At 58.6% G+C, this 13,318-nt stretch overlaps 1 protein-coding gene across 2 annotated transcripts in view; it reads left to right on the plus strand.

The window, feature by feature from the left end:
* Positions 1-13,034, plus strand: part of TRAF3IP1 (TRAF3 interacting protein 1) — a 59,638-nt gene extending 46,604 nt beyond the window's left edge. For both annotated transcript variants that reach the window (XM_062193889.1, XM_062193898.1), the window contains 2 exons: positions 9,785-10,008; positions 11,632-13,034. In XM_062193889.1, the coding sequence (XP_062049873.1) occupies positions 9,785-10,008; positions 11,632-11,806 (399 nt within the window). In that variant the 3' untranslated portion in view covers positions 11,807-13,034. The remainder of the gene's footprint in view (positions 1-9,784; positions 10,009-11,631) is intronic.
* The last annotated feature ends 284 nt before the right edge of the window (positions 13,035-13,318 follow it).

Here is a 13,318-nt window from a genome sequence, read left to right on the forward strand (position 1 = left end):
GCAGCAGGATCAGCTGCCATGGGTCCCACTTGAGTCCCAGCTGCTCCACTTTGGATCCAAGCTCCCTGCTAAGGCGCCTAGGAGAGCCCAGGACACCTGCCACCCATGTGAGACCCCCCAGGTGGAGCTCCTGGCTCCTGGCTTCCGCTTGGCCCAGTTTGGTTGTTGCAGCCATTTGGGGAGGAACCAGTGAGTGAAAGATGCCTCTTTCTGTCTCTCGCTAACTGCCCTTCAAATAAATGAAAAAAAAATTTTTTTTAAAGAACGTCGTAGAAATGACATTCAAATGACATACACAGCGGGCCTGTGCCAGGTGTGCGTGTGGTTTGCCCTCGGCTCCTCTGGGGACCTGCTTTCCTGGAGAGAGCGTGGTGATGACAGTTCTGTCGCTGAGCCTGGCCTGGGGCTGAGGAGGTTGGTGCCCGGCACAGTCTGAAGTGCCTGATCCTTCTGAGGCCTGCGCTCCAGAGCTGCTGCGTGCTGTCCCCTGGCTCCATGCAGGCCGTAGCCCCAGCTCTCTGCAGGCCACGGAGCCGGAGCTGCCACGTCAGCACAGGGGGTGGGCCGTGGCTGAGCGGCTGTGTCCACACAGGGCTGCAGCCACGGGCAGTTGGGAGCTCCCGGCCCCGGCTCTCTGCAGGCCACGGAGCCGGAGCTGCCACATCAGCACAGGGGGCGGGCTGTGGCTGAGCGGCTGTGTCCACACAGGGCTGCAGCCACGGGCAGGTGGGAGCTCCCGGCCCCGGCTCTCTGCAGGCCACAGAGCTGGAGCTACCTCGTTAGCATGAGGGCGGGCCGTGGCTTAGTGGCTGTGTCCACACAGGGCTGCAGCCACGGGCAGGTGGGAGCTCCCGGCCCCGGCTCTCTGCAGGCCACAGAACTGGAGCTACCTCGTTAGCATGAGGGCGGGCCGTGGCTGAGCGGCTGTGTCCACACAGGGCTGCAGCCACAGGCAGGTGGGAGCTCCCGGCCCCGGCTCTCTGCAGGCCACAGAGCCGGAGCTACCTCGTTAGCATGAGGGCGGGCCGTGGCTGAGCGCCCGTGTCCAGAGCCGGGATCATCCTGACCCGTGCGGCGTTGTCCTCACTTTCAGGAAAGGTTTATTTCATGGAACTCTGTGATTCTGGCTTCCTTTTCCCCTGCCTTAGAACTCGCTCATCTGTGCTGGGGTTTTAAGTGAGACACGTGTTTGTTTTAGTCCCCATCTCTTTATCCTCCCTGTCCGCTCTGCCTCCGGGGAAGACCTGGACCAGCAGGGCAGCGCTGAACGAGCCCGGTTTTCCTGGGTTTTTCATTTCTTTCCGGTTTTTAAAGATGCGTTTATCTGAAAGGCAAAGTGACGGGGAGAGAGATGGGGAGATTGATCTTCCATCTGCTGGTTCACCCCCCAAGTGACTGCATCAGCCAGGGCTTGGCCAGGCCGGAGCCAGGAGCCAGGAGCTTCATCCGGGTCTCCCACGTGGGTGCAGGGGCCCAAGCACTTGAGCCATCCTCCACGGCTTTCCCAGGCCACAGCAGAGAGCTGGATCAGAAGTGGAGCAGCCGGGTGCTGTAGGCGGTGGTTGAAGCAGCCGTGCCACAGCGCCGGCTGTGCCACAGCGCCGGCCCCCTGAGTTTTTAATTCCGTGTGGGTAGAAGAGGCTCAGGGTGCTGAGTGGGTGGAGCGTGGCGCAGCTGTGTGACTTCAGAGGCCTGAACGCTGCCCGTGGAGGTGCTCGAGTCCCTGTTTACAGCAAGGCTGCGTGTGTCGCGTTTCGTTTCCATATTGCAGTCGCCAGAGTCTCTGAGCCACCTGTCATGGCTGGTCAAGGGCAAGCCTCCTGAGGGTGCTTGTCTCAGGGGGAGGGGCTTGCACTGGGTCAGGTGGTACTCTCTGTAAGCCCCTTACAGACAATAAAAGATGGTGAAGTGGAAGTGTGTTTACTGTAGGCTCGCTGTTAATACCTTACAAGTAAGATGCGCCCTGGGAGTCCGCGCCGGGAGCAGCCGGGGTCAGAGTTTGCCGTGTCGGCTTTCGGGACACACGCGTGTTTCCGGATGTCCGTATCTCTGGTACTGAGCGGCGTGCAGGCAGCTACTTCACCACGCACAGTCCAGGTCTGCCAGAGGGGGCTCCTCCTGTGCACCTGCCCACCACTCTGTGAGCCCCTCCCCACCGGCTGGCTGGTCTCCTGCCGTCCCTGCCCACTGGGGAGTGGGCACAGCCTGTGTGGTTTTCTGCTGCAGTTAGGACAGGGACACAGGTTTCGTTTTTTTATGAATAAACTTATCTTTTAGTACCATTTCCCACAGCCTTTAAAAAATTTCAATTTCTGTTTTATTTGAAAGGCAGAGAAACAGAGATCTTCCATCCACTGGTTCACTCCCCAGACGCCCACACAGCCAGGACTGGGCCAGGCAGAGGCCAGGAGCCTGGCACTCGGTCTGAGGCTTCGATGTGTGTGGCAGGGGCCCAAGCGCCTGAGCCACGACCTGGAGGTACCATCCTCCAGGACACTCAGCAGGAAGCCGGGCTGGAAGTGGAGGACCCGGACTCGACCCGGGCACGCCGAGGCAGGCATCCCAAGCAGCGGCTCCTCCGTGCAGACTTCCAAGTAATGTGCCATGGAGATAAAGTTCAGTCGCTTTCTGACCTAAGTTACTGCGCCGTAAAACGCAGAGGTGTGTCCCTTTAGAGGGGCTTGGTGCTTTTGTGACGAGAAGGACCCTTAGCCTGCCGTGAGTCTGCACGGAAATCGGCTTCCGTGTCCCCGGTACAAAGGGACTCAGACGTTGGCAGTGCTGTTGACAGCCAAGGGCTCGCTCTCACTCGCTCGCTCTCTCTCTCTCAATGCAATAATGACAAAAAATCATCCTACAAGTAGAGCAAGAAAAAAAAGCACATGGTTGTTGAGAGAGCAGTCAGGTTGCCGTAGACCTCTGCCGCTCTCGGTGCCAGCAGAGAGAGCGGTTGCTGTTGCATTTGGACAGGATTCATGCTGTGTGGCCAGTTGTCATCTCACACATGAAAATAATGGAGAGCTGGCCGCCCATGTGTTCACGGGCTCAACAAATATTGTTCTGAGTTTTTCTTAGGAAAAACAGATAAAGGGCCAGGATCGTGGTGCAGCAGGTCGAGCTGTCTCCTGCAACCCCGGTATCCCGTATGAGCACCGGTTTGTGTCCCGGCTGCTCCACTTCTGATTCAGCTCCCTGCTGTGGCCTGGGAAAGCAGCAGAAGATGGCCCAGGTGCTTGGGCCCCTGCACCCACGTGGGGGACCCTGATGGAGTTTCAGGCTCCTGGCTTTGTCCTGGCTCAGCCCCGGCCCTTGCTGCCGTTTGGGGAGTGAACCAGCAGATGGAAGATCCTTCTCTCTCTATCTCTTCCTCTCTTTCTAATCCTCTACCTTTCAAATAAATAAATAAATCTTAAAAACAAAACAGGAGAAAAAGATAGACACCACACTGAAGCCCCTTTCCAGGCCAGAGGCAAGGTATGAGGTGGGCCTGTGCTGTCCCGCAGAGCAGCCGCTCATCCCGACAGCCGAGTGTCCCCGCAGGGGCACCTGTCCCTGTGAATACACCCAGGCCTGGGCCTCGCGGGCAGCAGCACCAATACCTGCTAGTGATTCTTGTGTTGCTTGCTTACTGCAACAGTATTCTAGATATATTTGGCTTAATAAACTCATTGGTGGGCCAGCAATGTGGCATAGCAGGTTAAGCCACTGCCTGCAGTGCCAGCCTCCCATGTGGGTGCTGGTGCGAGACCTGGCTGCTCCACTTCTAATCCAGCTCTCTGCCGTGACCTGGGAGGGCAGTGGAGGGTGGCCCAAGTCCTTGGGCCCCTGCACCCACGTGGGAGACCTGGAGGGGCCTCCTGGCTATAAAAAGTCATTGAAATTAGCTACGCCCTTTTTAAGTTTTATAAAGTAAGAAGGCAGTAGAAGGTTGGCACGAGGTACGTGGTCACACACTTCTCTGGGGCGTTGGCGTGGATGGACGGATGAGCTCCGAGCTCCGGCGCCAGTGGAGCGTCTGGAACAGAGTCACTGGCACTGCCGGTGACCGCAGAGGCCCTGACTGGATCCCCAACAGTCGGTTTTATGTTAAAATAACAGGAGTAAGGACCGGGGTGCGGGGGTCATGGTTTGCGCAGGCGCGTTTTCCTCTGCTCTCTGCTCTGCTCTGAGGGCCGAGTTCCTGAGTCGTAACCGGTCAGACGCCTCAGCTTTTCCTTCCAGGGCTGGTACTTCCTGTGTGTTAGCTAGGACCTCCCCGGCGAGATCAGAGGTATTTTTCCTGTAAAAGTTCAAGCTTTGTTTTGACAGTTACGTGCTCGGTCCCCCTGGAGTCGGCTTTCCTGTCTTGGGGCGGAGAGCAGAGGGGTCGCCCCTCTGGCATGGGTGCCCGGTCTCCTCGTGCCCACGTCCGGGGCCCTTCCTGCACGCTCTCTGGGAGGGCTCAGGCGATGGGCGTTGTCGGCTGCGGGAGCTGTGCTCGGGTTTGTGGCCGCTCAGCTGTGCCTGGAGTAGTGGCACCCATGGACGATGTGTAGCTCGGGCTTGGGGCTGATTCCGGTAAAGCGTCCCTAGTGACTTGTGGGCACTGAAATGTGAGTTCTTTTTTTTTTTTTTTTTTTTGACAGGCAGAGTGGACAGTGAGAGAGAGAGACAGAGAGAAAGGTCTTCCTTTTGCCGTTGGTTCACCCTCCAATGGCCGCCGCGGTAGCGCGCTGCGGCCGGCGCACCGCGCTGTTCCGATGGCAGGAGCCAGGTGCTTCTCCTGGTCTCCCATGGGGTGCAGGACCCAAGGACTTGGGCCATCCTCCACTGCACTCCCTAGCCACAGCAGAGAGCTGGCCTGGAAGAGGGGCAACCGGGACAGGATCGGTGCCCCGACCGGGACTAGAACCCGGTGTGCCGGCGCCGTAAGGCGGAGGATTAGCCTGTTGAGCCACGGCGCCGGCTGAAATGTGAGTTCTGTCCAGCGCTTTGTTCACAGAATATTGCCGTTTGAGCCCTTGCTGGCCATCTTCTCCATGATAGCCATTCCCACCCCATGGGCTCTGCCTGGGCGGCCCGCAGGGCGGCCTCTGCTCTGCCTGTAGCTGCTCCGTGAGGCCTGTGTCTGCTGGCAAAGCCCCGCCATTCCTCGTCTCAGCTCTGGGGGCTCCAGGACATTCAGGGAAAGACACGTGAGAGGTGACGCGCGTGTCCACGGCTGCCTTGACATGTGTTGGTGCTTCCTATGCAAACATTGCAGCCAGAGTACTGGGTGCCAGCAAACCCTCCTGGGGTGGTCGGCGTGTTAGTGACCGAGACCGTCTCCGTTTATTGTGTTTTAAGATTTACTTGAAAGAGCACCAGAGAGGGAGGGACAAGGGAGAGAGCGAGCGAGCGCGCGCGTGCACACGCTTCCACGTACTGGTTCACTCCCCAGATGATTGTAACAACCAGGGCTGGGCCAGGCTGAAGCCAGGAGCCGGGAGCTCCTGCAGGTCTCTCCCCCCCGGGTGGCAGCAGCACGAGAACTGGGCCGTCCTCTGTGGCTGCCCTGGATACGTTAGCAGGGACTGGACTTGATGCTCTACGCAGGTGCTGGCGAGGACTGGACTCGACTCTGGGTGCTGGCGAGGACTGGACTCGAGACTCTGGGTGCTGGCGGGGACTGGACTTGACTCTGATGTGGGTGCTGGCGAGGACTGGACTCGACACTCTGGGTGCTGGCGGGGACTGGACTCGACACTCTGGGTGCTGGGGACTGGACTCGACTCTGATGTGGGTGCTGTGTGGGGACTGGACTCGACTCTGATGTGGGTGCTGTGTGGGGACTGGACTCGACTCTGATGTGGGTGCTGGTGAGGACTGGACTCGACACTCTGGGTGCTGGCAGGGACTGGACTCGACACTCTGGGTGCTGGTGAGGACTGGACTCGACACTCTGGGTGCTGGGGACTGGACTCGACTCTGATGTGGGTGCTGTGTGGGGACTGGACTCGACTCTGATGTGGGTGCTGGTGAGGACTGGACTCGACACTCTGGGTGCTGGGGACTGGACTCGACTCTGATGTGGGTGCTGTGTGGGGACTGGACTCGACTCTGATGTGGGTGCTGGTGAGGACTGGACTCGACACTCTGGGTGCTGGCAGGGACTGGACTCGACACTCTGGGTGCTGGTGAGGACTGGACTCGACACTCTGGGTGCTGGCAGGGACTGGACTCGACACTCTGGGTGCTGGTGAGGACTGGACTCGACACTCTGGGTGCTGGGGACTGGACTCGACTCTGATGTGGGTGCTGTGTGGGGACTGGACTCGACTCTGATGTGGGTGCTGGCGGGGACTGGACTTGACTCTGGGTGCTGACAGGGACTGGACTCGACTCTGATGTGGGTGCTGGTGAGGACTGGACTCGACTCTGATGCGGGGTGCTGGCATCTCCAGCAGCAGCTTAAGCCCCCGGCCGGCCCCCAGTAAATGATCCTAGGGTGTGCGTGTGTGGTTGTTCATGTCTTGTGCATGTTTTCATCTGCCGCTCTGTAGTTTAGTCTGTTGTAAATTGTGTGTGTTTTGTAATCGCTGCTAGTGGGTGGAAATACTGTGGACTTACCCAGTTCCCTTGTTTAAAGAATACGTCTGTTGCTTCTTTTTGTTTGCTGTGCTGTAAGCCAGCACACGGTTAGCAGCGCTGTCAGGGGCTCAGCTAGGTGACGGCAGGGCGGGGTGAGGGGTGTGGTCGTTATCTCCATTGGCGGCTGGGTCTCGGGAGGGTGAGCAGCAGGCTGGGTTCAGCCTGGCGCTGGCATCCTGGGCCTGAGAGGCGTGGTGCTCTGTCTGCTCCTCCCTCGCTGTCCGGCTGCTGTGGCTTGGCCTACAGTGCGTGGGTATGGCAGTGATGATAGTGGACAACCTTGCTTCCCTCCTGGCTTTGAATGGGAATGCTTCTAGAATTTTCCCGTTTCTGTTATTAAGTGACTCAGCAAATTGAGAAAGGTCTGTTTCTTCTGCTAATGTAGGGCCTTGTTGTGAGTGCGTGTTGCATTTGAGATGATCCTGTTATGTTTCTTCTTTACTTAACTAATGGCCTGTGTAGTTTCTCTAATATTAAATTCTCCTTACGTTCATGGGATAAGCCCAGCATTGCTATGGTTTGTGCTTTGTATCCGCTGTTAGATTCTGGCTGTGAATTAGTGTTTCCCATTGATGCTCACGAATGCAGTGGGCTGTGGCTTCCTTCCCCTCGCATGGCACGTGTCTTGATTTACTGGCAGAGTTCAGAATGAACTGAGTTCTGGGCTCTCGCCCCGTCTCTGAAAGCCTGAAGCTGCTGCTTCTCTCCTTGTTACCTGTTGTTTCCGTTTTGGATAGCTCCAGTCTGTTTATTTCCTAACTGCTGTGTTTCCCTTTTTCAGTTTCTTCAGTTGGAAACTGTTATTTAGTCTTTGCATAGAACATTAATTTATTTATTTGAAAGAGTGAGAGAGAGAGGTCTCCCCCATCTTCTGGTTCACTCCCCACATGCCTGCAGCAGGGCGGGGCCAGGCAGAAGCCAGGAGCTCCATCTGGGTCTCCCACGTGGGTGGCAGGAACCCAAGCCCTTGGGTCCTCATCCATTGCCTCTCAGGTGCACCAGCAAGAAGCTAGGTCGTAAGTGGAGGGCCGGGACTCGTCCTGCACTTTGGTGTGAGATGCGGCCTCCTAGTGGCTGTCCTGCCTGCTGCCCCACACAGTGCCTGCCTCCTGATTAGGGTTTTTTTTTTTTTTTGCCTCCTAATGAATGCAAGTTTTAGGACTAATGCCTATGTCTTTCTTTGTTCTTATTTTTCAAAATGTCTTAGTTATTTTAGTTCCTTCGCTTTTCCATATAAGCTTTGGGGCCATCGCTTCTGCAGCTGGGGTTTGGGAGGGGCTGTGTTCAGCCTGTGTTCTGTTTGGGAAGAGCTGGTGTGTTGTTCACGCTGAGTTTTCCTTTTCCACACGTCACTGTCCGTGTGCTCATTGCCAGTAGAGAGAAACCCAAGGATTTTGTACATTTATTTTTTTTTAAGGTTTATTTATTTCAAAGTCAGAGTTACACAGAGAGAGGAGAGGCAGAGAGAAAGAGAGAGAGAGAGAGAGAGAGAGAGAGGTCTTCCATCCAATGGTTCACTCCCCAGTTAGCCGCAACTGCTGGAGCTGTGCCAATCAGGAGCCAGGAGCTTCTTCCCGGTCTCCCACAGGGGTGCAGGGGCCCAAGCACCTGGGCCATCTTCCACTGCTTTCCCAGGCCATAGCAGAGAGCTGGATCAGAAGTGGAGCAGCCGGGTCTCGAACCGGTGCAGGCCAGGGCGTTAACCCGCTGTGCCACAGCGCCGGCTCCATTTATGTTTCTGTTGTATCTTGCAGTCTTACTGAGCTCGCCTGCTAGGTTTGTAAGTTTTACCTTTCATTTCTAATCCCATTTATTTAATATTTCCTATGTGCCAGACGTTATGCCAAGGCTTTCCTTGTACTTGCCCAAGCTAGTAAGTGGTGGAGCCAGGTTCCCGATAAACCAGTCACTTGTGTACTGACAAATACTGTCCGCGCCTCCAGACACAGCTCATGGCCTGAAGCCAGCGTCAGAAGTCAGGCGAGAGAGCGTGCAGCCGGGCAAGAATTCAGTGATGCGCTCAGCTCGTCCTGCAGGTGGGCGGGGCAGGGGCAGCTCAGCCAGTCCAGGCAGGGGTGTCCAGGGAAGGCGCCCCGAGGAAACCGTGCCAGTGTTCCCAGAAAACATCTTCCTGTTGCTGATTCTTGCCAGCTTCCGTCAGCTTGGAATTCGGAGATGTGTGTGACCAGAGGGGCTCTCTCGGAGCCCAGGACGCCTGGCCCACGCCCAGCGATGCCTGGCCCACGCCCAGCGACACTCCCCAGCCCTCTCTGCACCCTTCCTCCTTCACCTGGGGCTGGCTGCGTGCCCCGCCCCCTCTGCAACCTCCCAGACCAGCCTGACGTGGGTCCTTTGAGGGGCTGTTGGCCTTGCCCTCTGCCCACTCCGTCCCTTGCTGCCGTGCGGCCAGTTCCCTCTGTGTCTTGTGCGTCTTCCCTCCCTGCTGGCAGTGTGGGTTCTGTCCCTTGGGATGGGAAGGCGGTGCGGGGTCAGGCCTCCCTCCTGCTGGCCCTGTCACCAAGCTCTGCCGTCCACTAGCTGGGAGCTGGAGTCTGAACCTGCACACGAATTGCAGGCACAGACTGAGCCCTGTGCCTTGGAGAAGGAAGGCCTGGCCTGCACCTCCCGTCCACCCAAGGTCTCCCACCCAGCGCTGTGGGGGTGCCACCCTCGCGCGTCGAGCCCGGGACTGAGGGGCCCCTTCCTGTGCCTTGGAGAAGGAAGGCCTGGCCTGCACCTCCCATCCCAAGGTCTCCCACCCAGCGCTGTGGGGGTGCCGCCCTCGCGCGTCGAGCCCGGGACTGAGGGGCCCCTTCCTGTGCCTTGGAGAAGGAAGGCCTGGCCTGCACCTCCCATCCCAAGGTCTCCCACCCGGCGCTGTGGGGGTGCCGCCCTCGCGCGTCGAGCCCGGGACTGAGGGGCCCTTTCCTGTGCCTTGGAGAAGGAAGGCCTGGCCTGCACCTCCCGTCCACCCAAGGTCTCCCACCCAGCGCTGTGGGGGTGCCACCCTCGCGCGTCGAGCCCGGGACTGAGGGGCCCCTTCCTGTGCCTTGGAGAAGGAAGGCCTGGCCTGCACCTCCCGTCCACCCAAGGTCTCCCACCCGGCGCTGTGGGGGTGCCGCCCTCGCGCGTCGAGCCCGGGACTGAGGGGCCCCTTCCTGTGCCCTGACCCTAGGAGAAGTCGCTCGTCTTTGAGTCGGCGTGGAAGAAGGAGAAGGACATTGTTTCCAAGGAGATGGAGAAGCTCCGCGTGTCCATCCAGACCCTGTGCAGGAGCGCCCTGCCCCTGGGCAAGATCATGGACTACATCCAGGAGGACGTGGACGCCATGCAGAGCGAGCTGCAGCTGTGGCACGGGGAGAGCCGGCAGCACGCACAGGCCCTGCAGGAGGAGCAGAGGTGAGGCGGGGAGGGGCTGCAGGGGAGGGGGCTGCAGGGGAGCAGAGGTGAGGTGGGGAGGGGCTGCAGGGGAGCAGAGGTGAGGCGGGGAGGGGCTGCAGGTGTGGGAGCAGAGGTGAGGCAGGGAGGGGCTGCAGGGGTGGGAGCAGAGGGGAGGGGGCTGCAGGGCAGCGGAGGGGAGGGGTTTCTGTAGGAGGAGCAGAGATGGGTGGGATGGTAGGACCAGGGGAGAGCAGAGGGGCGCAGTCTGGGGGTCCTGCCGGTGCCCCAGGAGCCTGGGAAGTTGGCCCTGAACTCGCTCCGTGTGGCCCTCCCTTCCTGCGTCTTCTGGAGCCGAGCCGATGCTGCTCTTCACCCCACAGCGAGCCCTTCTCTGTAGCAGTCAGAGAAGATTTGAGTTCAGACATTAAAAAATACCAAAGACTTGGCGTTTTCCCCCTAGGCTTTACCAGAACCCCCGAAGTGTAACTGTTCAAAATTTGTTTATTTTAAGATTTATTAAGGCAGAGTTACAGAGACAGAGAGATGGATCTCCCATCCACCAGTTCATCCCCAAGGTGGCCACAGCGGCCAGGGCTGGGCCAGGTCAGGGTGGGGAGCCTGGGACTCCATCCGGGTCTCCCAGGTGGCTGCAGGGGCCCAAGCTCTTGGGCATCTTCCACTGCTTTCCCAAGAGCAATAGCGGGGAGCTGGATTGGAAGTGGGGCGGCCGGTTCTCCGATCCGTGCTCATCTGGGGTGCAGGCTCACAGACGGCGGCTTAACTGGCTGCCCCGCAACACCGCCCTGTTTTTATTTCTCACTCTAAAAATGCAGATAAGCCCATTTAAAACTGACTGCAAAAGAATGTAGGCAGTGGAAGTGAGCTGCGCTCCAGGGGGGTGTTTGATGGTGAGCCTGGGGTGCACGTGGCCAAGTCAGCTGTTAGGTGTCTGTCGGAACACGCGCTGGGTCCGTCTCCAAGTCTCTGCCACCAGTCGTGCGGTTAGAAAGTCCTGCTCTTTGTTGCTGGTTTGCCTGGTCCTGAAGGCTCCCCGAAGTTCTAAACGTGCAGCACCAGGGAGGTCAGAGGAGCACAGGGGCTCTGGGGGGCGAGCACCGGCCCCCACTTCCTGCCTCTGGTGTGAGCGCTGGGAAGTCTCCCGGACTTCCTCCTCGTAAAGCCGGCTTTGTGCAGGGGGGGTGGGCGGGAGCGAGTTCTTCCTTGTTTGGGTTTCAGCTTGTATTTGTGTGTTACAAGAGTGGCAAAGCTAAAGGCAAAGGTTAGTTTTGGCTTTGCCAAGTGTATTCTGGACTTTGCCCAGTCCTCAGTCCAAAACTAGGCAGCGTCTTGAGCGGCGAGCCGGCGGTGCCTGGTCCGGCGAGCAGCGCCAGGCCGGGTCCCCGTGCTCCTTCCCTCCTGGCTGGGCCCGGGGGCCCTCGGTGCGTCCCTCGGCTTGTCTCACGTTCGACCCCCTCCCCACTTGTGTGTGGACCGAGCAGTGGCAGTTAGCCCAGGCTGAGGGACTTGCACCTTCGAGTCTTTGCCTTTCTGGATGGGCTGAGCGGCCGTGTGGGGTCTCACCCGGGCAGCGGGTGGAGAGCGAGGCGCGGCGCCTCTGAGCCTGGTGTTGTCTTCCGCCAGCATCACAGACGCGGCCGTGGAGCCCCTGAAGGCCGAGCTGGCGGAGCTGGAGCAGCTGATTCGGGACCAGCAAGACAAGATCTGTGCCGTGAAGGCCAGCGTCCTCAGGAACGAGGAGAAGATCCAGAAGATGATCCACAGCATCAACCTGAGCTCACAGAAGGCCAGTGCCTAGGCGGCTCTGGTGCAGGGGGCGGGCGTCCCGGCGCTCGCCAGGCCCCGCGCCGCCTGGGCGCCAGAGCCATCGGCGCCGGATTGCCAAGTGGCCAGGTTTGCAGACCTGCAAACCTGAGTTCCTGCCGGAGCCTGCTGCCGCGGTGAGTGACGCTGTGATGGGTGTAGCCAGGAAACCACGCTGAGCAGAGGATACAAACAGAAGGTGGCCGGCTCCGAATAAATCCCATTTTCAGTTCGGCATCTTTGGAAAGGCTTCATTTCAGCCAGTGTCCTTCAGGCTGTGGTTGGTCGCCGCGCGGCACGTGTGTGGTCACCTCCGCTGCTTCGCGTCGGCCTCGTACATAGTGTTCTGAGTAGCCCCTGTTGCCCTTCAAGTCCGTAGATCTGCAAAGGCGATTTCGCCGTGGTCTTTATGGACGCTGGACGTGAGGGCGTCGTAGGCATCCTGCCCACTGGTCAATGCTCTGGCCCTGGGTTTCCCCGGAGGCTGCTGCTGTGGCCCCTAGGGTCCCTGGCCTCCACACACGAGGGTCTTTCCCGAGATGCACTGGCGTGTTCCTTCCAGGTAGCCTAGGCAACACCGCTTCAGGAAGCCGTGGATGCCCGCGTTTACACGGTGTGTTGGTGTTAACGTTTCTTTGGAATTGTTTTTAAAGGAAAGTTTTCTGTTTTTCTTTGTGAACTCGGTTGTGTTCTAGTTTTTCATTTACATGAACCTCTGTAAATAACCGGGCGGCGTTACTGTCTGGAGCACTTCGCGTCGGGAGACTGTATTCATCACGCACATGGTGGTGCCGCTTCCAGCGCGCCCGTCGCCGGAGGCCGTTTTGTGTCCTTAAGGATTAGCGCGAGTGGCACAGCCCGGTCGGCCTCAGTGCAGGCTGCGCGGCAAACGCTTTGCCAAGGTGGCGCGCGACTCCCCGAGCCGGCGAGGGCGGGAGCCTCCCTGCTCCCTGGAGCGCCCGGCGAATTCGGGCGGTCGCCGAGCCCCGGGGAGGATTCGCCGCCTGCCCCGTCTGTCCGTCGCCTCTCTTCTGCTGAGCCCCACGCGGACCCCGTGCTCCGGGAAGATGCTGCCCGTGTGAACCTGTACATACGATAGGATTCGTGTGCTGCAGAATACACACACATTGGGAGTCAATTTTGTATGTAGTCTATCAAATTGTATCATAAGATTTATTTTCCTTTTATACATAAATCATTAAATAATCATATTTTTTCTACAAGTATGGATTGTGCAGTTCGGTTCACAAGTGGAAGAACATGAGCACTGGACTTTTAATTTTCCAGTGTGTGGGTTTCCCTTGAAAACACTCAGGGAGGTGCCTGTTTCTGTGTGTTGTGACGCCCTGCTCCGTACGAACCGAGGTTTACCGGACGAGTGGGCGCTGCCGGGAGTTTTCGATGCCTGTGACGCCTCAGACGGTCTCTACCTGTGGCTCCGTCTGCGTCTGTCACGGAGCCGTAGGCCCTGAGCTGCACGCTGGGGAAGTGCGCGTGTGGAATGATT

The sequence above is a fragment of the Lepus europaeus genome, chromosome 1 (assembly GCF_033115175.1).
Source record: "Lepus europaeus isolate LE1 chromosome 1, mLepTim1.pri, whole genome shotgun sequence".
Classification (NCBI taxonomy): Eukaryota; Metazoa; Chordata; class Mammalia; order Lagomorpha; family Leporidae; genus Lepus; species Lepus europaeus.